This window comes from Podarcis raffonei, chromosome 2, assembly GCF_027172205.1.
Source record: "Podarcis raffonei isolate rPodRaf1 chromosome 2, rPodRaf1.pri, whole genome shotgun sequence".
Taxonomy (NCBI): domain Eukaryota; kingdom Metazoa; phylum Chordata; class Lepidosauria; order Squamata; family Lacertidae; genus Podarcis; species Podarcis raffonei.
Window position 1 is genome coordinate 44,247,480 of NC_070603.1, and position 25,896 is coordinate 44,273,375.

A 25,896-nucleotide genomic window follows, 5' to 3' on the forward strand; every position below is an offset into this window, starting at 1 on the left:
TGCTGAGGACCAGAAGGTCACTGCAGAGCTGGTCCCTTTGCATCAGCCAATCCACCCAATCTAACACACAGCAAGGCCATTACCTGTAATGCGCATCTGCCATCAGCTTTGTCTTCTTTTGGTTTTTTTATTTATTTCAAGATCAGAGCACTTGGGAAATGTGAAGTGCTTCCGATCTTCTCCAATGTTTCCAAAGTTGACAAGCCAATTGGAGCAGTTCATTTCAACAGTATAATGTAAGACAGTAGGGGGTCATTTTGTTGCTGCCATTGGCAAGGATTTCTAATCTTTAGTTTTTTAATAATCTACTATAAACCCCTTGGGGATCTGTTAGTAGAGTATCTTCAGCCCACCCCTGGCCTAGAGCATAAAAATACAGGGTAACGTCATGAATGATTGGTGGCTATTTAGCTTCCTGCATAGTTTCATTTGAATTAACTAATTAAGCAACTCTGCAGTAGGATTAGATTTCTCTGGATCTATCAGTGATCCCTGTATTTCATGTTGATTAAATCCTCATAAAGAAAGCATGCTAGTTAAATCAGGGTGGGTTTTGTCTACCCTGCTAAGCACTGAAAAAATTGTTTCTGTTTTTCAGAGATGTCCTTTCAAACAAGGTGTTCTCTAGATTTGTGTCATCTTCTCCAGAACTGCTGACTGGATTTCCTTGCCTACCTTGCCCTGTCCAAATCCAGGTTTAAATGTGACTGTCTTTGAGCTTATATTAGCTTGGCAACCCTAAATGCTTAAGCAACAATAAACAAGTATGTTACTTGTCAACCACCTGGCATCCACCCACTGGGGAAGATGCATAGAGTGCATCTGTCAGTGAAATTTTAGGCCTTAAGCATCTGCGCCCTTAGAGCTAGGTTGGCTGGCCAATTTCATTTAAACAAGGATTGACTATGAGTTATTGGTACTCCTGGCTGAAACGTGGCAGACTTCCTATGTTGATCACTCCTGCAAGCTTAGTGTTAGCACGACCAGTTGCTTCTCCAGGTCTTCTAAAGCCCACCAAAGCCTTCCCATGCCAGTTATATAGAGCAGATGTCAAAGGGACTTGTAATTTAGGCAACACATGTTGTCTCTATTCCCAGGGATTCCCTTCCCTTAGTAACAGTCAGATGCATAGTTAAAACCTGTGCAGACTTGGAAAGGTTGGCAGCTAGGTAGAGCTGTTTATGAGAAATTCCTGCAAGATTTGTGATGTACGCATTCAGTGAGATGAATTATGTTCCCAAGTGTAAATATGTTCAAGTGGTCTGGTCCTTTGCTTCCTAGGTCTTGGTACTGTTGATTTAACAATATTGATTTCTCCCACTGTGCTTTAGGTTCTAGGACAACTTGAAAGATTAGTTCGCCTCTCTTGAAGACAAGGCATAAAGCAGCAGCAACCCCACTTCTCCATGTGGCCTGGTTGATGCAAGGACTGCATATTATTCTCATGACAATTGTGCATCTAGCGTTGCAGGAGAATTGTGATTGGTACATGCATTGAATGGTTATCTCGTTAAATCACAGTGCAAGAAGGCATTGAAGTTAAGAATCCTTACTTTTTGTAGGAAGGCTTGCTGCTTTTTCTCTCCCTCTCCCCACCCCCTTTCCCTTGTACCTTCCCTATCTTATGCTATGGCAAGTTTACAACATTGTGGAATAGAATGCCACTTTGAAGCCTAAGTTGGGCTGGCACCCTCGGCTCTGCAATAGCTGATGGGCAAGTGCTAAACAATAGCTGGTGGGAGGTGCTGTTTGACTCACTGCTTGCCTGCTAATTTTGGTTCTTGGCCTGAATCGGCTGCAGTTTCCTATTGAGCGCAGCCGTGTTAGGGACATGACTGGCTATTCAATCTATTCCCAGGGAAATTGATTAGGGTCACTGTGTTCTGGGCCTCTGGCAAAGCTACTTTGTCCTTCATCTTCTAGACCACTGGGGCATTGTGGTTGAAGGGTGGAAAACCAGTGTCTCTCTCCTGTAGTTGGGCCTCTTACAGAACATGACAGACTGGTATTAAAGCAACCTGTAGCTGAGATAAAGACTTCAGGATTAAAGAGAGATGAGTGCTCAACCTTCTTTCTCTGGGTGCTCTGTTAAATTATTCTGACTGCACCTGTACACTCATAATTATTACATAATTCTGTTTTGAAGGCACTGAAGAATTCAGCAGAAATTGCGCTTGCTCCTTTCTGCTTTGATACTTTTTGTTCTTGCAATATGTCTCAAGGTACCTCCTCCGGTATCTAAAATGTCTTCATTCTGCACATATAACTTAGTGGAAGATGTTCTCAATGAGCTTCTTGCCTTAATTTTGTAATTTTGATGCTTTGCTTTAGGGTCTTATAAGCAGAGCAATAGAGGGGCAGTCTGTTGTCATCTACTTTTGTCAGCTACTTCCTAAAGAAGCTTCCCTGGACTGTATTTGCCTGCCTAGTTGAGGACTTGAGCACTTAACATTGCCTGTTTTGAACCTCATCTTGGAAGTAGTATTGCAAAAGGGCAAATTACAAACTCTTTGATCATCGTACCACCTACCAACAAAACTTTTTTAAACTGGGCTACATTTTATTGGTCCGTCAGGCAGTGGCTCACAACATCTACTACTTCACTGGAATAGATTTAAAAGGAGAAAAATAACTAGGTGTTTTCAGCATTTTGATGGCACCTGACTCCAAATTCCTGGATGATTTTCCTCAGCTATGCAATTTAGATGTTAAACAGCATGAGAAACAAGAAGGATCCTCCAACACCTTCTGGAATCAACCAGTCAAGTGGAAAAAGAACTAGAAGAGAGTGGTATCTCTTATCACATGTCCGATAACAGATCTAGAAGTATACCAAGAGAGATGGTATGAAGAGCCAGTGAGATGTCCAGGAGTATCAGTGGTTCTTGTTTTTAACCTGTAAGCCGCCTTGAGTCCTGTCAGGAAAAAGGGTGGGGTATAATTAAGTATATTATTATAAAAATATATCATCAAAGCTACCCCACACCTCCCCCCTCTCTCACACACAAATTCTTTATGGTGACCAAAGCAGCATTGGTAGCAAAACTTGGCCAGAAGAAAGATTGATTAGCTAGATTGAGAAGCCACCACCCTCTCAAACCCCTTGCCTCTCCTCCTCAGTCCACGCATCTCACCAGCCCTGCTTCACGCCTTCCTCAAGTGCTTTTGCTGGCTGGAATGCATCCTTGAACTGTGATGATCCCACTTCCTCGTTGGGATGGAGAGATGTGTACTTTTGCATGGTCAGCTTCTGCATGATGTGGCTTCTGCATGGTCAGAATGCAACCTACTATACAAAAGTAGTAAGGGCTGCATCTGTCGCTCCACCTACTTCTTGCTTCTGGTCCTGCTTCCTCTATGGAATACAGCTCTTGGAAAGCTGCTCCAGAGGGAACAAGACCCAGGTTCAAGTCACTGCTCAACCATGAAGCTCACTGGGTTGTCCTGAGACAGTAGCTCTTCCTGCTTAACTTACCTTACAGGGTACTTAGGAGGATAAAAGCTGAGGGAGCAGGGAGAACCATATATGCTACTCCCTGGCCTTCCTTGAAAAATGGAGTATAATTTAAAAGCAACTGTATGGCAGGAATCTTTCAGCCATAAAGGTAGGAATATTATAGCGGGACTAGGTGGGAGGTAGGAATGGAATGGTCACTTATAACACTACACCTATCCAGTGGCAGGTGCTGGTAGCATTTGCTCAGCCCCATTGCACACAGTAGTAACAGCACCAAAGACTCCTATGCACGGGAAGAATTGCTTTTCCCAGGCATAAATAGTAAGTGCCATCACTGGCAAAGTGCAGTAACTCTTGGAACAGAAGCACAGCTTCTAAGAAAGGCATCTCAACTGCACATGACATGAGTTGCAACTGCATACTCATTGCATAAAAAAAACATTGACGGGCCCTAACAAGAGACTTGTGCTCTATAGGCTCTAATATTTTTTTAAAAAATGAGCTGCGTACAAGCAGATGATCATAGCCAGTGCTAAAGCAGTGAATGTGCTTTGTGGAGCCTCTGCCCCCTGCCACTGCCCACAAGCACAGAATGGGATCTGTGTGCATAGAACGCCAACTGGTGACTATTCTGGAAGTGAGCCAGGGACTGGCAGCTTGAATGCCAGTGTTGAATGGTGTCATTGTTTCTTATTGATACACCTGCCCAAGAGCCATAGATTCTGGAAATGCAAGAGAATGAAATTCGCGAGGAAAAAACAATGTCCAATCTTAAGTGAGAAAGGGAGCAGTATTATGATAGAAAGGGTTTGGTGGCTGCTGAAAGGAGAGAATCAAGACAGCGAGAGCCACAGCAAAACTCCAGATTCCTCCACTGAGCATGTAAGCTTCCACGTTGGCTGCTCCCAGGACTGGACTGCACTAGCAAAAAAATTCCATATCAAGTAGAAGTACAAAAGCACTTTTGCCATATTTTAAATGGAATACATAAACAGGGTTCCTACTTGTTCTCAACAAACTTCTCCTTCAGAGAGTTGAGGAAACAATGAGGGACATGCTATTTTTAGATCAGAATCTGACTAATAGGAAGGAAATGTTTGAGTCTGTGAAAACAGTTGGCTATGTAAAAGAAAGTAACTATGAACTGCTGAAGTCCATGATCCTGAAATAGGAAGAGGAAGGGCAGCAGAATAGCAATGAATGTTTAACAGCTGAAAGCTTCAAAAAGAGCATTAGCTTTTTGAAAAGTGTTGGCTGGAAAAATGTTTTGAAAGGAGAATCTATGATAGCAATCAAAGCCTGATGTTCTTTCCTAATATGATCAGGGCAGGAAATGGGACCTCCAAAACAAAGTTGAAAGGAAGTCAGCCTACCTTAATATCTGCCACTGACTGATGGTGCAAATGGGGACATCTTGCATTGCTTCTACTGTCTGACCCTTAGAGAAAGGGAGCTCTGTTATGAGAAATGCAGCTGCCTGGAACACCTGTGTTCTCCATGATTGCAAGTCATCATTTGGTGTGACATTCTTGGCGTCTTCTGGGAATCTCTCTTGTGCCAACCCTAGGCATTTTGCTGCCTCAAGTGGAGCCCAAATTATGTCGACTAGGGTCAGCATTTTAAAATGTCTTTGCCACCTATTCAGATACAGATTCTTGCCTTCATCCATCTCTTCATCACTGCCCCTTTGGTGCCACATACAGCAGAATTCGACCTTGTTACATGGTAGGGATGGTCATGATCCCCCCCCCTTTGGAGATCATAAATTCTAAAAAAGATGGCATGTAGGGCTCAAACAATTTCAGACCAAATAGGTTAAAAAAATATGTAATTGTGCCTGCAGCACTAAAGGAAACCATTACTCACCTTGGAACCTGTTGGTAATTGGCCTTCTAGGGTGGTCTGATCCATCAAGATGTATGCCATGCTGTTTTGCCTCCAACTGTAGTTCTTTGCACTACTTTACAGGTGAAACATTTCCATGTGTGTCTGACGGTTGGAAGGATATTTGCCATGTCTGAAAGTGGGGTAGAAATATATATATATATATAAAATAAAAAATTGTCCAGTAGCACCTTAGAGACCAACTAAGTTTGTTCTTGGTATGAGCTTTCATGTGCATGCAGACTTCTTCAGATACCTTGTGAGGTTGATGGACTTGCATTTCATGCGGCTTAAAGTGGTGCCTTCCATGGTTCTAGATTCAGGTAGGTGTTGGTCTGATGCAGTAGAAATATATAAATTAAAAATTGTCCAGTTGGGTAGTCACCTTCCCATTGAACAGACTTCAGTAAAAAGTGCTCCTGGCTAGCCTGTCCTGCTCCTGAAATGAAGAAACCAAGGACTAACGCCATCAGTTGTTTGGCGGTATCTCCGTCCCTTCCAGTATTCTCGGAGCCTGCTGACCATCATTCCTTCAGACGCATTCAGAACCTGGCAAATTCAGACAGAGCCTCCCTCCCATATGCTGCCAGAAACCATTGGATGCTCTTCACAGGGGCTATTACAAAATTCTGAGGCAGACTCAGCCAGCTGATGCTCGAAAAGCAAAAGCTGGGGGGGGGTTGCTTTTGATCCATTCTTGCTTATGAGACGCTCTGAGAAGGTTGGGCTGATCTCTGAGCATCCTCTGTATGGAGGTTATCTTTAGCTCAGCTACCGAGCAGTCGTTCCTTCTGAAATCACTGTTCTGCTTTTCTCTTGAGAAATTAGTCCAGCTCTGACTTGAGGGAGCAATGTGAAGCCTTAGGCCTTCTGGCATTTCATTGTACTTGTGCTGGATAGGACTCCTTTTATCTCCTCAAATATATATGTGTGTGTCTATGTTGTAGATTTCATTCTACTTCGTATTTCCACGTGAGTCCTGCTACTATCTCTAGCTACTTCTGTTGGGCCACCACCTCCAGAGAGTCCTGTGCTGGATAGCTGCATATGCTTCATCTTCTAGTAAATTGGCAATTGCGGTGTTGCTGTCATGCCTTATTATCTCACTGGTCATCACCTGCAGGCCATGTAAACAAGCCACTCTCCTCTCATCCCTTGGTATTTTCTTTTGGATTAGGAGCTGCTCTTGTATAGGTTACTTTAAGCCTGTGTTAACCTGTTTCTATTAATGAAAAGAGACACGGCTATCTGTTCTTGGCAAGCATGTGCTTGAACTTGCTTTCTGTTCTGGTGTTTGTTTTTGGGATCTGCTCTGGGGTGGCTGGGTTAAGAGGCGATTCCTTTTCAATCTTTGGGGCTTCCTCTCTTTTTCAGCAGCCGCCTGGCACTTCACTCACACACATCAAAGTAAAAACCTAACAAGTAATGAGGGTGAGTGAAGCAGGAGCTCAAGGTGGAACTGAGATCACTAATGGCAGAATGAAAATCTTACGGCTGGGCTGATAAAATGTTTTCATTCCGAGGGAACAAAAGAAAGGGTTTCTCTCGGCACCAGCTGGAGACCTGGGCTTTTACTTTCTCTGCTTCCTCTCCCCTCTTGAGGAATAGAAAAGAGATGTATAGGCACCACTTGAAAACAAGCAAAAACACAAGTTGCCTAATAATGCAGGCTGGTCTTGGCTTGGGTCAGTTTGCAGGGCGTGGGGGGAGGATCTACGGCAGCCTTTTGTGATAGGTTTATGAATGAGCTGCCTTTGGTGACTGGCAGTATCTTTCTCGCTGCCACCTCCTCCTCTCTTTCTCTTTGCATTGCCATCATGTGATCCCCTGCCCCCCTTCTCCCCCCAGCATTGTTTCGTAACCAGCTGTCCCACTTTCAGAACAGTTGTTTCTGGACTTCGGGGAAGTGTTACACTGGGGGGGAAACGGTTTGCACAGCATCTGCGATGACTTTCTCGACCTCATCTCTAGGCAGAGGCCACCTTGGCATGGTCTAGTTCAAGCCTCGCTCCACTTGGAATCTCAGGAGCTCCGTGTATGGTGGATCTTCAAGGTGGAGCCTGCTGTGTCTGAATAAGCAGCAGGTGTTCCAGAGGAGCCTTTCCAGGTGCTATGGTAGATCACTCCTGCTGGCTATAACGGTGGCCTACACTGATGCAGTCGAAGGAAAGGGAGAGAAGGCGAAACAGGCGTGCCCTGGAGCTGCGCTCAGCCCTTTGCTGGCTGGGGACTCTCTTTCGCTTCCAGGAGAAGTTGAGCTCCAGGCGGGGGCCGTGTTTGCTTTTGCCACCAGGGGCAAAGTCCCCCATGAGCCGTCGGGTCAGCCCTTCCCCGCCACCCGTTTTGACCTTTTAACTGTATGGTTGCAGCTACGGAAACAGCCAGGTCACCAGGTGGACCCTTGGGGTTGAGGGCCACCGAATGGATGGTAAGGAACCACGGGGTCCTGGGTGGGTGAACGGACTGCTGTCTGCTTTCTCCCTCGCTCCTTGTGTTCATTAGACAGCTGCTTCTTTCAAGGAATGTATGGTGAGAAAAGGGCTCTAAAGACAAAGACACACATGGATCTATCTGTGATGCTGAATGTGGCACAGTAAATTTTTGAGCAGATGGGTTTGTACTCACATGCAGCCCCCACAACAAATCAGCTCTGACTGTCATAGACATATGTAGAAACTATTTAAATGGTTAGCCTTGGGGGAGTTATTCCTGATGAATTATGTTTCCACTAACTCCAGAATTTATCCCCTTTTATTTCCAGTTAAAGAACCTTGAGCGTTGAACAAAAGATGCTCAGAGCTGCTGTTTTCTCTCTAAGGGTACCATTTTTGCTTTATGAATTTGCAGCACGTCGTAGTTTGAGCTGAGCTTTCTTGCTGCTATTACCATCCTAATTGCTGTTTTAAATGCTTATATGAAGGAAGAATCTGCCAGTTTATTCTAAGTAGTAGATTCAAAGCCTCAAAAATCAAAGGTTTTGGCATCATAAAGAGTAAGGAGGGTCAATTAGGAGAAGTCTAAGGATCAACATGCTCAAGAGTGTGCTCCTTGCTGACAAGCCATCTAAAGCACATTCTGATAACTTTCACCCAGTCCATTGGGCATGATTGTATTTAAATAAAATGTCTAGCCCTCAAGGTTGTGATGAAGTATCAGAAATAGCTGTTTAGATTCTGCTAAACACTTAGGATATGGATGAGTCTTCTGCTGTCATGAAGCAGATTCTCTTGTTTCCTGGAATTCTAACATTTTATCAGTATTCCAAACTCAGGGAGTGGCAAGGGTGGAGAAGTCTCATCATTTGTGGGGTAGGAGGAAAAGGTTAAACTTCCCTCTATATTTTTTTAAACTGACTGGCTTCCTAATGGTGCATTTAAGTGTTACATCTAATTTGGCTTTCAGTGACAAATGGCAGGTGAAAACGTTTTCCCCTGGAAACCTATGCCTGCTCACTTTGACCACTGGTCTTCTCTAGAGGCCTTTCTTTCTCCCCCTATTAATATCTGTTGTTACACCTGGTCACTACAATCTCAGTTATAGGGTGAGGGGCAGCCTATTGGTGAAGAAACTGCACCATTCTTTTTCTCAGAAACACTGTCCTGTCACTTATTAGGACCATGTTCACAGATGTCATGGCTGAGCTGAGATGTCATGAGACTTCCTGTTTCAGCCCCCAATAAAAAATAGAGCCATTGTGATGTAGTGTTACTGTATTGGACTTGGACTGGGGAGACCCTGGGTTCTAATCCCCACTCAGCTATGAAACCCACTGGGTGACCTTGAATCAGTGACTCTTGGCCTAATCTGCTCACAACTTATGTTAGTATAATTGGAGGAAGGGGGATAATAGAATTGTGTATGGTGCCCTGAGCTCCTTGGAAGAAGAGCGAGATATAAATGTAATAAGAAATAAAAAAATAAATATTTTACATCCTCAAAAGTATCACAAGCAAAATGAAATTTGCATAAATCTGTCCCATGGTTGATTCCAATTGCAGGCATTGGTTTACTGGTCATAGGATATTTCTTAGAAGTATTGAGGGCATGAGGTTATAGAACCAGATTACCTGCACTTGGCCTAGAAATTAAGGGCACACGCACACCATACATCCCAACACACATTTAAAGTGCATGACTTTCCCAAAAGAATTCTGGGAACTCTGTTTCTCCCCTCCCCTCCAGTACCTTCAACTACATATTCCAGGATTCCTCGGAGGAAGTTATGTGCTTTAACTGTGTGTTGGTTGTGCTTCAAGGGTATGGCATGGAGCTGCCCTAAATCTGCTAGTCTGTATCCCATCCTTTTGCTGACTGACTTTCTATACTAGAGAGATTACAATGGCATCTGTTCCTGTATAGCCACTGAAAAAGACAGGAGAATGCAAGGCAGTGTATTGATAATGTCTGGCTGGCTTGTGCTTGCCTATGGCCAAGGCTCTTAGGATGTCTAAGATCCCTCTGAGATAACATACAAGTTACGCACCAAAGCCAACACTTGCCCCTCAAGAGACTTGTTAGCCAAATGATGATGCTTTTTCGTTGTTGTTTTGGAAACCTTCTGAGGAGGGAGGCCCCTTGTGCTGGAGAATATATCGGTTTCTGTCTCCAGTTGCTAGCAGTGCAGGAGCGAGATTAAATTCTAATTTCATATCTGAATTAATGCTGAAAAGACCCAGAGTGATAAAGTGGTGAAACAAAACCAGTAAAACATTAAATGAGGAACATTGAGGTGGCAATGTTCAGATGCAGCAGATCAGTACAAATAAGAATCCCACGCAGACTGCTTCCCAACAGTCCTGCAAAAAGATGTTTTCCTTGCATTTCTAAATTGTAACCGTGAAAATCATTGCCACACTTCTTCTGGGAACTCATTCCAAACCTGCTGGAAAGGTCCTGCTCCTTCCAACTGAAGTTGTAACTTCTGGAAGATGGGGATTTTTATCTGAGCCCAACCAGAAGTTCCTAATGGGAGGCTAGTGTATGTGTGTCAGGAACACAGGAAGCTACCTTCCACCAAAGCAGGTGGAATTTAGGGATGGAGTCCCTGTGGCCCTCCAGATGTTGGACTCCATCTTCCATCAGTCCCAGCTGGCACGACCAATGACCAGGGATGATGAGAGTTGTAGCCCAACAACATGGATGGCCACAGGTTCCCATCTCTAGTCTATACTGACTGGGAGCACCTTTCCAGGATTTCGGACAGGTCTTTCCCAACCTACCTGGAGATACTAGAGATTGAGTCTGGAGCCTTCTGCATGTAAAGCAGGGGTGGGGAACCTGGGGCCCTCCAGCTGTTCTTGGACTTTTGACTCGCATTGGCCCCAGCCAGCATGGCCAATGGTAAGGGACAATGGGAGCTGGAGGTGAGCAATATCTGGAGGCCCAGAGGTTTCTCAGTCGCATGTGCCCTCTTGCTATACAGGTGTCCCGTCCCCCCCTTAAGCAGGGATTATGTTTCAGGGCCCACAGACATAAGCAAAAATTGTATAAGTGGGGAGCACCCTCTAAAAAGCCTCTGAACGCCTGCTTTTCCCTGCTCTCCAGCTCTCTCTGCAATGCAGATTGAAATATCAGCTCTGGGGCTGGTTGGAGGCTGGAGGACACGCAGGCAAGTAGTGGTGATGGTGGCGGCTGCAGTACCCCGCCCATCAGCTGTTAGGGAGGGAGGCTGTGTGTCTCTTTGGGGCTTCCTCCGCTGCCACTGATGTCTTTTTCAGGCTCTGGGGAGGGTCTCCTCACAAGCAACAAGGACTGTTCAGCTCTCTCCCACTATTTCCTGCTTTGAATTTTTTTATTTATTTCCTGGCACTGCATGTATATGCATTTGTGCACACGTTTATTGCCTGTAGTCTTTCCCCTTGTATGGCCAGAATGCCTAGTAACCTACAGTTACTTCAGCTTCTCTTCTGATAGGGAGTGCAGTTCATCTCCCTGAGCAGCCTGGACCTTGTTTTTACTCCATGCAGAAGATACCATCTGCCTGGGAATGCAAATGGTGCCATATCAACAATTATTTGAAGCATGTGTGGTTCCACAAAATGTGGTCTGTAAATAACACTGGGGCTTTTATTCCCTAGTGCAGATTTTCTTTTGTATTCCCTTCCATTTGTTTATTCTTAAGGCGTCTATATGCAGCTTAATCATAAGCATTTCCACCAAGTATTTTGTGAGAGGACTGCGACCTAAGCTGCAGAGCAGCCAAAATAACATTTGGAGGTGGCTTTCTCCATAGGAAGCACAAAATAAGGTTTTTTAAAAAATAAACGCAGCACGTCCATCATACGATGCTCTAATTTGCCATGCTCATGAAAATCATATGCAAATTGTATTTCATGTGCATTAGCACTGAGCTTTCAGCTCCTGCAGCTTTTCTCGAGGTGCCCCTCTGTTGAAGAAGGTGCTCCACCTTGGCTGTTGCTTTGCTGATCTCCAAAGTGCAGAGAGAAAAGAGGTGAATTTGTGTGTCCGATGAGAGCAGCTTCTGCGTGGTGAATAAGCCTGATGGGAAAACTCTTTGAGGACGAAAGCGTGCATGGTGGAGATCGGCGCAGTTAAAGAGAGTGCCTGCCTATGTTGCTTGAGTGCCCTGTGCTCAGTTTATCTGCCAGCAATGCAGCCTAGTAGTTGTGTTTTGGATACAGTGGGAGAAGAAGGAGATACCGGAGGCTTTGAAAGATTACTAGGGCTGCATCTCTATTAGTCCCCTATGCTCTGGTGTTTATCTTGGCACAGGTCAGTCTGTGAGGCTCTTGTGCAATTGGACATGGTCGATTAGTTCCATAAGCTGGATTCATGGAGTCTGACCAAGCCAATGTGAATAGAAAATGCCATCATCGGGCTCACTGTTTAAGGGGTGCTCTCAGCTCAAATGGTGTAATGGAGAGTTATTTCTGCGGTAAGAGATGCTTTTAACACCTGGGGCTTTGTCGTAATGAGGCAAACGGTGTGTTTCTGCTCTTTCCCCCTTGTTGCTTCTATTCAGCCAACCAATTTCTTGTTCGGTTATCATCTGCAATTCTGGCTGCAGCAGTGGTTGAAGATGTGTGGGGAGGGGAGCATAATTAGGAAGGGAAATGGCTGGAGAATCCAACCCCCTTGGGCCAACCCAGTCTTGTATACAGTATACTGTCTCTCACAGCAGCTAGCATAAGAAACCTATTACAAGAAAGGTAGAAGAGCCCTCTAGTGGTCATAGAAAGGATGTTTCCACACATATATTGGGTATCTTAATCTGCAACAGAAATTTTCTGAAGCCCTAAAGCTGGGGTGGGGAGCCTGTGTCCCCCAGAAGTTGCTGGACTATAACTCCCATAATCCCAGACCATTAACCATACTGGCTGAGGCTTATGGATGGCCCACTTTAACTGATTCCGCAGCCCCTCCCTATGCACTCCAGATCTCATGAAGGCAACCCTCTTAAAGGAAACAAGGGGCACCCAAAAATAAAATAATGATTTCTGCATACTCAGAGGACTCTCTGGGAGACATGCAGAAGTATGTAAGTTTGTGAGCTGAAAGAACAACTTTTTGAAAAGAGGAAAAAAAGCATTGTGGGCATTTTAAGACCTTTGGAATGTCAGTGACATACAGAAAAATAGACTATTTACTGGTGCAAGTCATCTCTGTCTGAAGAGGGAAATTCTAGGTCCATGTTGCACCCCAAACGTAAGAGGTGCTGTCTTTTTGCTGCTAGCCTGTTCTGGGAGGGGGTTGGGTGCCAGGGAGGGGTCCATGCTGCTGTTGTTGTCCATTTACAGCAATGTTAAAATCCTGGGTTTCCTTCATTGTTTCATGTGAGCAGCTCTTAGTTCTGCCCTGGAGGATGGAAAAAGTGGGTCAGATTGGAAGTTGGGCATGCTGTGTTAGTCTAGCAATTATGTCTATGGCTGCAGGCTGTTGAGCCATAGAATGATGGTGTCAGTTAAAAGTGGCAAGCAGAGGGGGAGGTTGGGGGATGCATGCCATGAGGCTAAAATATTTTCACCCTATATATTCCTCTATTTTGGTAATTAAAAAAAATAAAATAAGGTGCTCGTATTCATGTCTTGATAAAAGTGCTGTGGGTACCAGCACCAAATGGCTGCCTTGGCAGCAAAAGGTGCCTGCACTCCATATTGGTGAGTGCTGCCCTCCCAGAAGCAATATATACACACATGCATACATAGATCTCAATAAAACGCTTGGGTTCAGGACTGGCAACCAGCCCTGAACCCTGGGCAAGTTAGCATTTTATAGCAGACTCGGGGAATGTTTATAACGTGGGAAAGCAAAAATATGTGAATCTTGAATAGTACTACTGGCCTCCTGTTTCAGGCTATGTGGAACCCTGAACATTTAGAATTATTTTTTCTGTATGCCCAAGTAGCTGAATTAAATCCAAAGGTGTGCCAGATACATTAAAATTGAGAAAAGGTGAAGCCCATTCCTTTGTTTTGCAGATCTAGCAAAAAGATTGTAAAATGCTGACCTACAGCTCCCATCATTCTTGACTGTTCCTGACCATTCTGGCTCAAACTTATGGGAATTGGAGCCTAGTGACACCTGGAGGGCTACAAAACGTAACAGAATGCTGCTGCCTTTTGCAAACTTGCTTCAAAGCATTCTGGTCGGTAAGAGTGCTTCAGAAAGGAAAGCTGAATCTGCTCTTCCCCAGCCTTCTCAACTCAGGCTGTGGGTACCATGGCCACAGAATACAGCTCTTCGTGTTGGGTCTGTAATACAGGGGGAGGGAACAGCTGTCTTTGGAAAGGGCATAGCTCAGTGGCAGAGCATATACTTCTGTGTGCATTGAAGGTCCCAAATTCAATTGCTAGCAAGGTTGAAAAAGTGTCTCACCTGCCAGCCTGTGGAGCTGCTGGCAGTTAAGTGTTGCAGGCAGTGCTGAGCAAGATGGGCCAGTGGGCTGATTTTGGCACAAGGCAGCTTCTACTACTTAGAAAACATTTATTAGATGTGCGTTCCAGCACAGAAGGCCTCCGTTGCACGGAGTTCAAATAATGGTTTAAAGCAAATCTATCAAATAAGCCGCTAGACGAAATTTCATGAAATGATAGGGGCCATTAGTGTGGAAGATGAAGAAAATGTGGGTAGAGCTTGTTGGGTTAAAAATAGGGCTAGCTGAACATGCCCACGCCTCCCTTGTACTGTAGGGGAGCGCTCAGACTCCCAATAACTTTTTGTTCCTTAAAAAAAGAAATCTACAAAATTGTGTGAGCATTTCTTCAAAGGCACTCTTCAAGCTGGATGATTCAGAAGCACTGCAGAATGGCAGGTGAGCTTCAGAGTGAGCGAGCGCCTCGTGTTCCACATTGGGACACACAAACTCCTGCACAGACACTGATGGGATCTAAATGAGCTGTCACTACTGCCAGCGAGGGCTTGGGGTCATGGTAGAAAGCGCAGTGACGTCATCTCAGTGTGCTGGCGCAGTGGAGGAAAAGCAAATCTGATACTGGGAATTACTATAAAAAGGGGCTGAAAATGAAATGGCAAGTACGCCAGGATGAGACTCTGGTATGGCTGTGCTTGGAATGCCAATGGAGTTCTAGTGGCCTGGTTTTGAAAAAGAGATCACAGAAGGGGAGGAAAGTAAAGAAATCGGTGGCTGAAGATATTCAGGTGGATGGGACTTCCTTCGAAGAGAAGTTTAGGCCGCACACTTATTTAGTTCACAAAATTAGGAATGGTGTGAAAGAAACCAAAACATTGGAGTTTGAAGTTCTCTAATACTTTGACAGCAAGTTCAGGACAAATTAAAGCAAGCACTGTTTTCAACTTATGGAATTCATCCCACAGTTTGGAAGGCCACTAACACTGTCATTGTCACTGTCAACTGGAATAGGTTTAGCTCCCATAGATGGCTCTATCAATGGCTGTAGGTCATGGTTTGCAGATGCACTATATCTTTCCTTACCAGAGGCAGTGAACAGACAGGATGATTATTGAAATCATGTCCTAGTTATCAATTTTCCAGGGGTATATGGTTGGTCCTGGTTAGAGACCAAATACTATACTTGATGAACCTAGAATTCTGATCCTGCAAGATTATTGCTGCCAACATCCAGCATGAGGAACAAACAATTACTTGCACTTTCACACTTGTATTACGTTTTCCCAAGGAACTCAAAGTAACGTATGTGGGATTATCAGTTTTTTCCTCCCAGCAGCCCTGTGAATTAAGTTATGTTGCTTGTGTGATTTCCCCCCGCCCCGCAAAAAGACCCCTTTAAAACCATTGAGCTTCATGGTTCAAATTCAGTTATCTAGCTGCTACACCACAATGACTCTTACAGTGCCATTTGAAAGCTGGGAGAACAGGAGATTAGCACATCACAATTATAGCCTTGAGCAGGGGTCAGCAAACTTTTTCAGCAGGGGGCTGGTCTACTGTCCCTCAGACCTTGTGGGGGGCCAGACTATATATATTTTTTGAGGTGGGGGAAATGAACGAATTCCTATGCCCCACAAATAACCCAGAGATGCATTTTAAATAAAAGCACACATTCTACTCCTTTAAAAACAGGCTGATTCCTGGACCGTCCACAGGCCGGATTTAGAAGGCAGTTGGGCCGGATTCAGCTCCCGGGCCTTAGTTTGCCTACCCATGGCCTTGAGGAATGATGCAAGTTCACTGGGCAAGGAATTGAACAGTGGTCAGTGATGATGAGACATGTGGTCCAACACCATCTGGTAACCCAAGAATGAGAGTTGTCCTAAGAATTTTTTTTCCTGTCCCTGGTGGCCTATCTAAATTTTAGCCAAAGTGATTTTTTAAACCACAGTTTCTCTTATTTGAAATATACATACTGATGTGACAGCATTACATCTTTCTCTGATTTGGCATGTAAATGCACATGTTTGTATTGCAATGCAATGTCCTGAGTTTTATGTGCCATAACTTGGAAGCCCATATTGCTAGGGAACATCAGCTTCATTATGGAGCCAGACGAATGTTCAGGGCTCACTTTCAGGCAAAATAAACTCCCAGCCCCTAAACCACACTCTGAACCTAACACTAAACCAAGGTTTATTAAACTATGGTTTATGAAACCATGGCTTAGTGTTTTGTGCAAAGCCTGCCTAGTGGCTTGACTATGGTTTGTTTACTGCTAACAAACCATGATCTGAAGCTGTGGTTCGTTGCTGTTTTATGACCCTTAGCTTGTTGTAATTAAGTTTTGCAACTCTCACCAAGCCAAACACCCTTCCTTAACCAGGGTTTGTTTGGCCTCCCCACCCCAGATGCTCACTGAACTACAAAGGCATGAGTAGAGAGCAGCTGAAAATTGAACCAAACTTGGGAGAAAAACAAGCCATGGTTTGCTTGCTCATCATGGCTTGTTTTAACAAACCGTGGTTTAGTGTTCTGTGTGAACCAGGCCTCTGTCTGGAGAACAGAGCAGCCATCAAGAATACAGAATTGCTCCCTCCCTTTGCTAGACCTCAAGACAGGGTTGATGGTTTAGAGTGCAGTTGGAGGCTCTTGGGCATGACGCAGGAGCGACTGACGGCCTGAGGTTAGATGAGATCATAGTGCTCAGCCTGGCCTTAAGGCCTGTGGTGCTCTGTCGCTGTCGGGGGTCCCTCATGGCTTATGGAAGAGGTCAGTGTTCTGGAGATGGGGAGGGGTGATTGCTGCCCCTTTTTGGAGGGGGGCACATGGAGCTGAAATATAATGCTGAGATGGCCCTGGGAAGGGGGGAAGAGCTGCCGGAATTTTCTTACGTGGTGAAAGAAATCTCCTTGAGGGGTGGGGAGGGGGCTGGGATCTGTGCAGGAAGGTGTAAGCTGGTGGCGCTCTGTAAGTAATGTGGATAAAGCAGGAGACAAAGGGAAAGTAGGTCAGACAGGCTGAGCTGCAGCTCCACGTCTGTTTGTGTGCGTGTCTCGGGGAAATCCAGCCGCTCTGTGCTGCAGCATGAAGGAATTGGGTGGGAGGATTGCTGTGAAGGTTTGGAGTGGGAGGATGCTATGAAAGCATCCCCAGACTGCGCCTGGCCATGTTCCCTTTGTGTCAGGTACCTCTCCTGTAGGAAATAAGAGGCTGGTGCAAAGCAACCTTATTTCAGGGGCTCCTCCATTTTATGGTCTTCTGATCTCATGCCAGGAGAAGCTGCATCTCCATGATGGGAGGGGGGAACTGAAAATGAGCTTTTTCTGGTGGATGCAGGGGCAGACTTCACATTCTGAACTGGGATCCGGGATCCCTGGAATCTGTAGTCAGGCTCCATTTCTTTAGATGGTAGCAAACTGTTCAGCAAATTTACCCTGGCTGAGGAGTGCTTGCTCGGCCTTTTCTGCTTCTCTTTGCTTTATGCAGATACAGTCGTACCTTGGATCCCAAATGCCTTGAAACTCGAATCTTTTGGCTCCCGAACTCTGCAAACCCGGAAGTGAGTCTTCTGGTTTGCGAATGTTCTTAGGAAGCCGAACATCTGACGTAGGTTCCGCGGGTTCCGATTGCGTGCAGGAAGCTCCTGCAGCTAATCGGAAGCCGCGCCTTGGTTGTTGAGTGTTTTGGAAGTTGAACGGACTTCCGGAATGGATTCCGTTCGGCTTCCAATGTATGACTGTATATGCTGTGCTTGGCCCCAGTGGATGATGGGATCTTGAGGGCTTAGTTTGTAAGGTTGTTGTTTCATAGACTCATAGAGGTGGCAACTGCCAACTGCAGTATTGTTGATAGGTGGCCAGCCAGCCTACTGTTCTTGATGCTGATATTGTTTTTCTCACAGAGTGACCCGAAGAAACTTCCATTGAAAACAATAACAAAAAACACAGCAATACAATTAAAAGGCAGGTCTGATAGATTCCCAGCCAACACAAAAAGAGGCCACAATTCCCCCCCCCCATTTTAAGGACCCAAAAAAGATGGCACCATGCATGCCTCCCTGGGGAGAGCATTTCACAACAGGGAGCCACCACTGAAAAGGCCTTAATGAAAGAGAGTCATCTACCCCTTCCAAAGCAGTCTGCTTTACTGTTGAACATGTTATGCCGTCAGGAAGTTCTTCCTGATGTTTGGTCTAAATCAAACCCTTTTTCTTGTAATCTAAACCCATTAATTCAGGTGCTATCTTCTGGAACAACAGAAAACAAAGTTGCTCCATCTATTGAACAGAGGGCCATTGCATTGCCTCTTGGTAGTCTGTTCTCCAGGATGTAAAATTCACTGACTCCTTCAACCTTCCCCCAAAGGGTTTGGTTTCCAGACTCTTCATCATCATGGTTGCCCCTCTCAGAAAACATTCCAGGAGCGAGGCAACCCTTCAGAAAGTGGGGGGGGGGGGTGAAAATTGTTTGGGGTTCCTTCCCAGCTCAGCAAGGGGTACCAGTCTAAGAATGCACCCAGCCCCTTCCTAGTTAATCAAGCAGTACTGCTTTGCCAGTGAACACAACCTTTTGGTGTTGGCAGAACGCTGTGTTACAAAGATGGAGAAGCTGGAAGAGGGAGTTTAGTATGCCAATTCTGCTTTCTAAAGCCCAGCCCTGAGCTACTTCTGGAAATATCCTCTGCCAGAGTCCCCAAAACTCTAGTTTATATCATGACAAAAAAAACTAAACTAAACTTGGATGGTGTTCAGCTTGCATAATACACAGAATTAGCATATAATTATTTGATCACTTTTAATCAGCCAAATTTATTTAATTAACTGATTAGATTATGACTCCAATTGTCTTCAGAACCCGCACAAGTGGTAACAGCATGGGGTATTATTTCTATTGTGCGGCTGGGGTAGAGAGAAAAGGATGGGGTTCATGGGATACAGGTGAATGATTAGGATGAGTTAAGGGTAATTCTCTCTCTCATTTACCTGTTTACCTCTAGATCCTTTAGAAGACATTGAATCCACCTTCCTAAGCTTTATCTTTCCTTTGTGGCCATGACTGCTAGAAACTATCTAATTTGAGGCAGTCACGCCCAGTTGGGTGTTCTCATCTGCAGCTATATTTGACATGTTTCTGTCAGCAGTAGATGGGTTTTTCAGCCCCAAACCTGTTTGGACATGGAGCATTTCCTTGGTTCTGTGAATTTTCTGCTCTCAAGAACCCTCTTTGTCATTGTGCTTGGTGCCATTACATACCTGTAGCTTCAAAAAACCTGATTATGCAATTTAGAGAGTGTACAACTATCTACGTGGTAGCCTTCCTGCTTTGGATACATGGAGTGTGTTGGAGCACCCGGTAGTTTCTCTTAGACACAAGACTACCTTCCAGGTTGGATCTGATCTTTTGTACATTATAGAACACAAGGTATGCAGTGGCCATGCCATGGCTGCTGGTGTCTGCATACAGGTCACCAGTTGGTTTGCAGTCAGGATGATATTGGGAGCCCTTAGTTCAGTGCTGGTGGATGTGTGGCTCTCTAAATGTCTATTCCAGCTTCAGCTAGTGTTCGGGGAAGGTGGGAATTGCAGTCCAGCAGCATTTGGAGGGCCACAGGTCCCCTCTCCCCCATGTTTCAGTCACTGTCTCAGCACATGGCAGGTGCTTTAACCATGAGTAGCTCACCTGTGACTGGGAAACTTTAGAGTCTCTGAGTCTTGAATGATTCCACTTTACCTCTCATGATTGAAATTATTGGCTGAAATCCAGAAGGGCCCATGCTTCCCCAGATTCTTCTCAGAATTTCATTCCACAGCTCCTAAATGTCTCTTTCAAAAATAAGTTTTGGGGTTGTGGCATGAGAACCTTTTTGAAGGGGAGAAGCTGCTAAGAAGGGGAGAAGCTGCCAGTACATGGAACTGCCAGTCTTAAAAGTCTCTAGTTGCGTGTGTGTATTTTTGAAACTTGCGGAGCACCTTCTGAGTTGGAAACTGAGGAGAAAATGTGTGCATGCAAACAGATGGGACATACAGTGGTACCTCGGGTTAAGTACTTAATTTGTTCCGGAGGTCCGTTCTTAACCTGAAACTGTCCTTAACCTGAAGCACCACTTTAGCTAATGGGGCCTCCTGCTGCCGCTGCACCGCCGAAGCACGATTTCTGTTCTCATCCTGAAGCAAAGTTCTTAACCCGAGGTATTATTTCTGCACAAGGGCTTCTGTATGTGCGACAGGGCTTCCCCCTCTCCCACATGCACCCTGAAATTGTCTCGAAGGGGTTGGGGTACCCCCAGAACAGCATGGAGGGGAGGGAGGGAGATGGTTCCATCTGGCAAGTGGAAATCCTTGCATAGGCAGAGCATTTGTCATGGCGCAGCATTGAATTTCACATCTGTATGACTCCTCAAAAGCCTTGCAAATGAGTGGCATGGATGTGGAGAGAGTGCGGCCTGCCTTCCTTTTTCATGGGTTTACTTATTCCCTGCTCTTGCTTTAAAAGGCTGGAGGTCCCAATGTGGCCCAAAGTTGTCTGTGACTTGCAAGGATTGGGCACAGGTTGGCCCCCAAAATGAGCAACATGGTGACAGACCTAAAGCTGAGCAGCCGTGATCTTTAGCAGAGGTGGCCGGTTGCTACTGTATTCTCCAGGCTGGATTTAGGGCTCCAGTGGTAACACAGACTTCTCAGATTTTGATTGTGTATATTTCCACAGGCCAGCAGTTGGCCATTTCTCATCTAGAGTCTCATGGCTGAGCCTAAAAGAGGGGGCTGTGTGTCTGCTCTCTGCCCTCCAGGGAATGTTTGCTCCTTGGGAATCCGACTTGTTGAAAGGTGTTGTCTTCCCCTTTCTGGCCTTCCTGCTGGGAATGCATCCTCCGTTCCTGGTGATTCAGCAAATAGGCCCGTCAAAGAAATGAGAGCTGGCAGACTTGAAGGGGACTCCTGTTTCCCAACATAGCCTCTTTGACTCCTAAAGAGTGCTCAGCAGCTCAGGCCTTCAGGCAACATGCTCTCTTGTCAATGCTCTTTCTCTGCCTCTGCTTACTTACAGTGAAGGAGTTTCTTGCCAAAGCCAAAGAAGAGTTCCTCAAGAAATGGGAGAACCCGTTGCAGGTATGACACCTCTCTTCTCGTCTTGATATTTTGCCTTCCTTCCTTTATCTAGCCATAGCAGCCTGGGTCTTGTTGCTTCTAAGCTCTTAGGCCTGATTTGAAAGTGACACTGACCTGGTTTGCATGCAACCATCAGCCAGAGTTAGACAACTTATGGCTTCGCAGGAATGTGCATGTGTGTTGGTGCACACGGTTTAAATCGCTCCCGTGTACCCTGCCTCCTTTTGATGTGCTGGAAAGAAAACAGACCAGGGTGCCAAGAATACATGTGTACAGTTTCACACAATACATGTGTACAGTTTAAGCTCAGAATATGTGTGTACCGTTTCACACAACTGGTGTTGCATTTAAGTAAGGGATACACTGCCTAACTTGAATGCTATAGTGTGCTGCATGCATTGAAACGACTGCCTTGATATTAAATTCATTAGTACATAGTTCTCCCCATTTTATCCTCACAGCAGTCCTGTGAGGTAGGTTAGGCTGAGAAACTGCAACTGGCCCATTGAGCTTCATGGCTGAGTGGGGATATGAACCCTGGTGTCCTGGATCCAGGTCTGACACTCTGATCACTCTGGCTCTCCTGTACTGGCTGTGTGGAAGCCCATTTGGGTCTGCATTCACTTGTTTTTTATGTGTATAAAATGTGACCAGTGTAACTTTTTAAAACAAGGCTTTGGAAGGATCTTGCCAAACCTTTGTTATTGCTAGTTACACCAAAGGCAAAAGTCTTGATGCTGGTGGACATCCTAAATTATCCTGCTGAAGAAATAGGCGCTGAGGCAGGTGTTTCAGTCCCCAGGTTATTCTGGAATTGCCCCTTTTCTAGGAATAATTTTGCAGGGGTACAATACAGGAGGAGAGTGAGGTGTCCAAGATGGAAACACAGGAAGAGAGTCAGCTTTGGATTAGTTTACCTTTTGCAGTTCTAAGACACTTTGGAAGGTGTGTCTGACAATAAGGTTTGCCAGTGCCCGGGTTGCTTGCATGACAAGGAACAAATAGTCAAGATCTTTCCAAATTACTAAGCAAGGCTCAGAAGCCCTTCACCTATCACATATACTCTTTGGTGTTAGCAGACCATATTACAGAAAGGGGAATGCAATCTCCCTCTAGCTGAATAAGGTATTTTCTTCCCTGCAATATCTGATGAATACCTCACTGCTCAACTAACAGGTCCGATGCTTTAGCTTTTCAGCAAATAACTCCCAGAAGGTGACTGCCAAAATAACTGCTTCATGGCAATAAAATGACTGTGTAAATTGGCCCGGAAATTTGGATGCTCTCGCTGTTTTGGCTTGTTCCATTTGCTGCCCCCTACATAAAGGTGTCATTACATCTGGTTGTATTTTGCAATAAGTGTGATATTTGGGGATATTACTGTTTTTTTGTCAGGCTCTAAGGCTTAACCTGTTGCTACTAGTTTCTAGGTTATTACAGATAGTGTAGTGAGTGTTGGGTGTATGTACAGTCCTTTTTGTGAATTGAGTTTGATTTTCTTGCTGTTCAGTATGCAGGAGGATTGTATGTCTTTCTCTCTAAAAACTCTTGCCTTTTGCGCCCTCTCGTGGTAAAAAGCTATCTGTGTCTCAAACCCCAAGAACGCTGCAAGTTCAGGGAGAAGAGTTGGCACGCCACAGGGATGATCCTCTTCAATAACAGTTGCTGCTTTAATATGGCATGGGAAGACATGGTACTGCCTGAAGGGTTATCTTTAAAATGAAACTAGTAAGCCGGCATTTTGAACCCTCACGGCCACTTAAGGGTCCCCAAAATCTGATGACTAGAGCCTGGTGTCCTTGACAGATTGTCTTCCTCTGCTTTTTATATTATTATTTTCAAAATCCTTTTTCAGAATACGTCCAGCCTGGATCACTTCGACCGGCTCAAGACCCTGGGTACAGGCTCTTTTGGGCGGGTGATGCTCGTGAAGCACAAGGAGACCGGGAATTACTTTGCCATGAAGATCCTTGACAAGCAGAAAGTGAGTTTGAGCCTGCCGTTGAGTTCTGGGAGTTGGTGCCTGAGGTTGGCTAGAGGGAGGCCCAACTGACTCTGGTTGACTTCCTTTCTGTCTTGCAGGTTGTTAAGCTGAAGCAGATCGAGCACACCCTCAATGAAAAGCGCATTCTCCAGGCTGTGAACTTCCCATTCCTTGTCAGGCTAGAGTATTCTTTTAAGGTAAAGGGTGTCTTTGCACTCTCTCCCCCCACCCTAAATATTCATTCTCTGGCTTTCTGGTCCTTTGGACACCTGCTCTGCTGCATCAGATCAAAGGCACACAGTGGCCAACCAGATACTTAAGGGAAGCTAACCACTTTACCATAGCACCCAGCTAATCTTTTTGCCCCTGTCTGGGCTTGTGGCTAGCTGAGCATCCACCATTGCAGGCAAGCCCAGCTGGCTGGATACTTTCTGTGCCGGTACAGTAGGTACAGTGTGCTTCCCCTTTGGGAGCAGCCTGGGTAGGTGGATCTCCTGGGCTAGAGCACACGGTGTCATGATAGGCCATCAAAACTCTTCCTTATGATAGGCCTTCAATATTTTGTTTTGTCCTAGCTCTTTCTGGTGTTGGTGGAGTTTTGGGCAAGTAAACAAGTGGGCACTATAAGCATACAAAATGTTTAATAAAGCCAACAGTATTTTATCATTTTGTGTTTGAGTTACCCAGAGAACAATCTTACTGGGTTGCCTTATATAAATACAGTAAGTAAGGCTGCAATCCTAACACCACTTACCTAGAAGTAAGCCTCGTTGAATTCAGTAGGATTTACTTTTAAGTCAATGTGAAAGTGCTATAGGGAGCATGTAAGTCTGGACTATGTGACAAGGCAACTGTGCCTTGTCTATTAATGCAGCTCTAAATCAAGGTTTTGCAGGCTTCCGTTCACCTCAGCTACATAGAAAGGATATAAAAAGCCATTGAGTCCTACCTATTGCCACAAAGGGCAGAACCATTTTTTAAAAATCTGCTTTGAAGGAAATATGCATGTTTATATACCCTTTGTGGCTGTAACCTAAAACCATGGACACAGTGGCTGTTTGAAAGCTCAACCAGAAGAGGAGGCCTCTATTGCTGTCTCATAGGTTCCTTCCCATTTCCCCTCTGCTATAGCAGTCCTTGACAATGCCGTGTCAAAAGCTTACCTCTCAATCAGAATAAAGCCTGAACAAATACATTCATGCTACCTTGCAGAGATTGTTTCAGTTGCAGACTTTGGGGGTTAAAAAAAAAGTATCTTAATTCTAAATACTATTTCCTCGGCAGTGTCCCATTGATGTTAGTGGGACTTGCTTCCAAGTTGGTTGGTGTTAGACTGTGTGTATAATTCATTCCCTTGGTAGTGAGAGTAATTCTGTAAGTCTACAAGAAGATCCTTGCTGGATCAGCCCAAAAGCCCATCTAGTCCAGCATTCTGCCCAGCAGTCCATACTAGCCAACCAGGTGCCTATGGGGAGCCACAAACAGGATCTGAGCACAACACTCTTTTGTTTATGAACTGGTATTGAGTGGAGTTACTATAGTTATCATGACTAGCGGTCATTATTAGTCTTATCCTACATGACCAGGTACTAAGAGGTTTGAGTTCACCTTAGTAACAGCTACTTTTGAAGTTGTTGCCTTTTTTTTAAGGTCATGGCAGGAAAAGACTCTGAACAGAACATAGCACTAAAACCAAAACACTCTGCTATAGAAACAGTTTTGCACCAAGCAAAACTATATGATCGTTGTGCAAATAAGTTGTGCAAATGAATGGGAACTAGAGGACAAGGAACTTGTATACATTCAGATTTTAAAGAACTTGCATTTATTGAGCGGGAAGCAAGGCAATGGTGGTAGAGAGCGATGGACTAGGGAACAAATGTGAAGATTGGAATTGGGGGCAGTTAGGAAAGTGTAGCCATGTGAAGGAATGAAGTACTGATCTGAAATGCTGTGACCTGTTCCTTCACCACCACCTAGTCTGTAGGCACTGTATCAACATGTTGGTTTTTTATCTGCAACTGCAAGGGCAAGATACTTCATTTTTTAAAAGGAAATTGGCAGGAACTTGAATTCTGTGGTGTATATAGTCCTTTCTCCCAGCCCAACAGCAAACCCAGTTCCTGTTCTAGAGTGCTCCTATGGATGTGTGAGTACGCTGGTGCAAGCGTCACTGCAGAAAGGCAATAGAAGTAAATAAATTGGAGAGCTGTGGCCCTGAACATACAAGGTTGGGGTGGGTGCAAAGCAGTGCTGGCCAGGACCCTGAGTTGTTTCTGCCCTTGATTACAGGATAACTCAAATCTGTACATGGTGATGGAATACATCCCAGGTGGCGAGATGTTCTCCCACCTACGACGGATTGGCAGGTTCAGGTGAGTCTGCTCCCCTGTCATTGTAAGGTTGGGATGATGCTCTCAGTTGTGGGAACAGAAGAGCTGAGAGTTGGGCTTCCTGGGTTAGAACAGGGGAAAGGAACCAGGAAAGAACTAGGTTTCTCTTGTTCTGCACTTTAAAGTTGAGTGGAGGATATCTTCCCCTTCCAGCAAGCCCTAACTTCTGGGGTAAAGAATATGCAGTTTAGAAAAAAGTCTAATGATAGGACAGAAGCTGCATTTGCTTTGACATTAATT

At 45.0% G+C, this 25,896-nt stretch overlaps 1 protein-coding gene across 7 annotated transcripts in view; it reads left to right on the forward strand.

The window, feature by feature from the left end:
- The window catches only part of PRKACA (protein kinase cAMP-activated catalytic subunit alpha), a 58,785-nt gene that overhangs the window by 24,020 nt on the left and 8,869 nt on the right, over window positions 1-25,896 (forward strand). For 6 of the 7 annotated variants that reach the window (XM_053376338.1, XM_053376342.1, XM_053376337.1 and 3 more), the window contains exons 2-5: window positions 21,218-21,279; window positions 23,135-23,263; window positions 23,362-23,460; window positions 25,556-25,638. In XM_053376338.1, the coding sequence (XP_053232313.1) occupies window positions 21,218-21,279; window positions 23,135-23,263; window positions 23,362-23,460; window positions 25,556-25,638 (373 nt within the window). Of the gene's footprint in view, window positions 1-7,747; window positions 7,770-21,217; window positions 21,280-23,134; window positions 23,264-23,361; window positions 23,461-25,555; window positions 25,639-25,896 lie in introns of those variants that run through there. The other variant, XM_053376340.1, reaches the window with a different exon arrangement.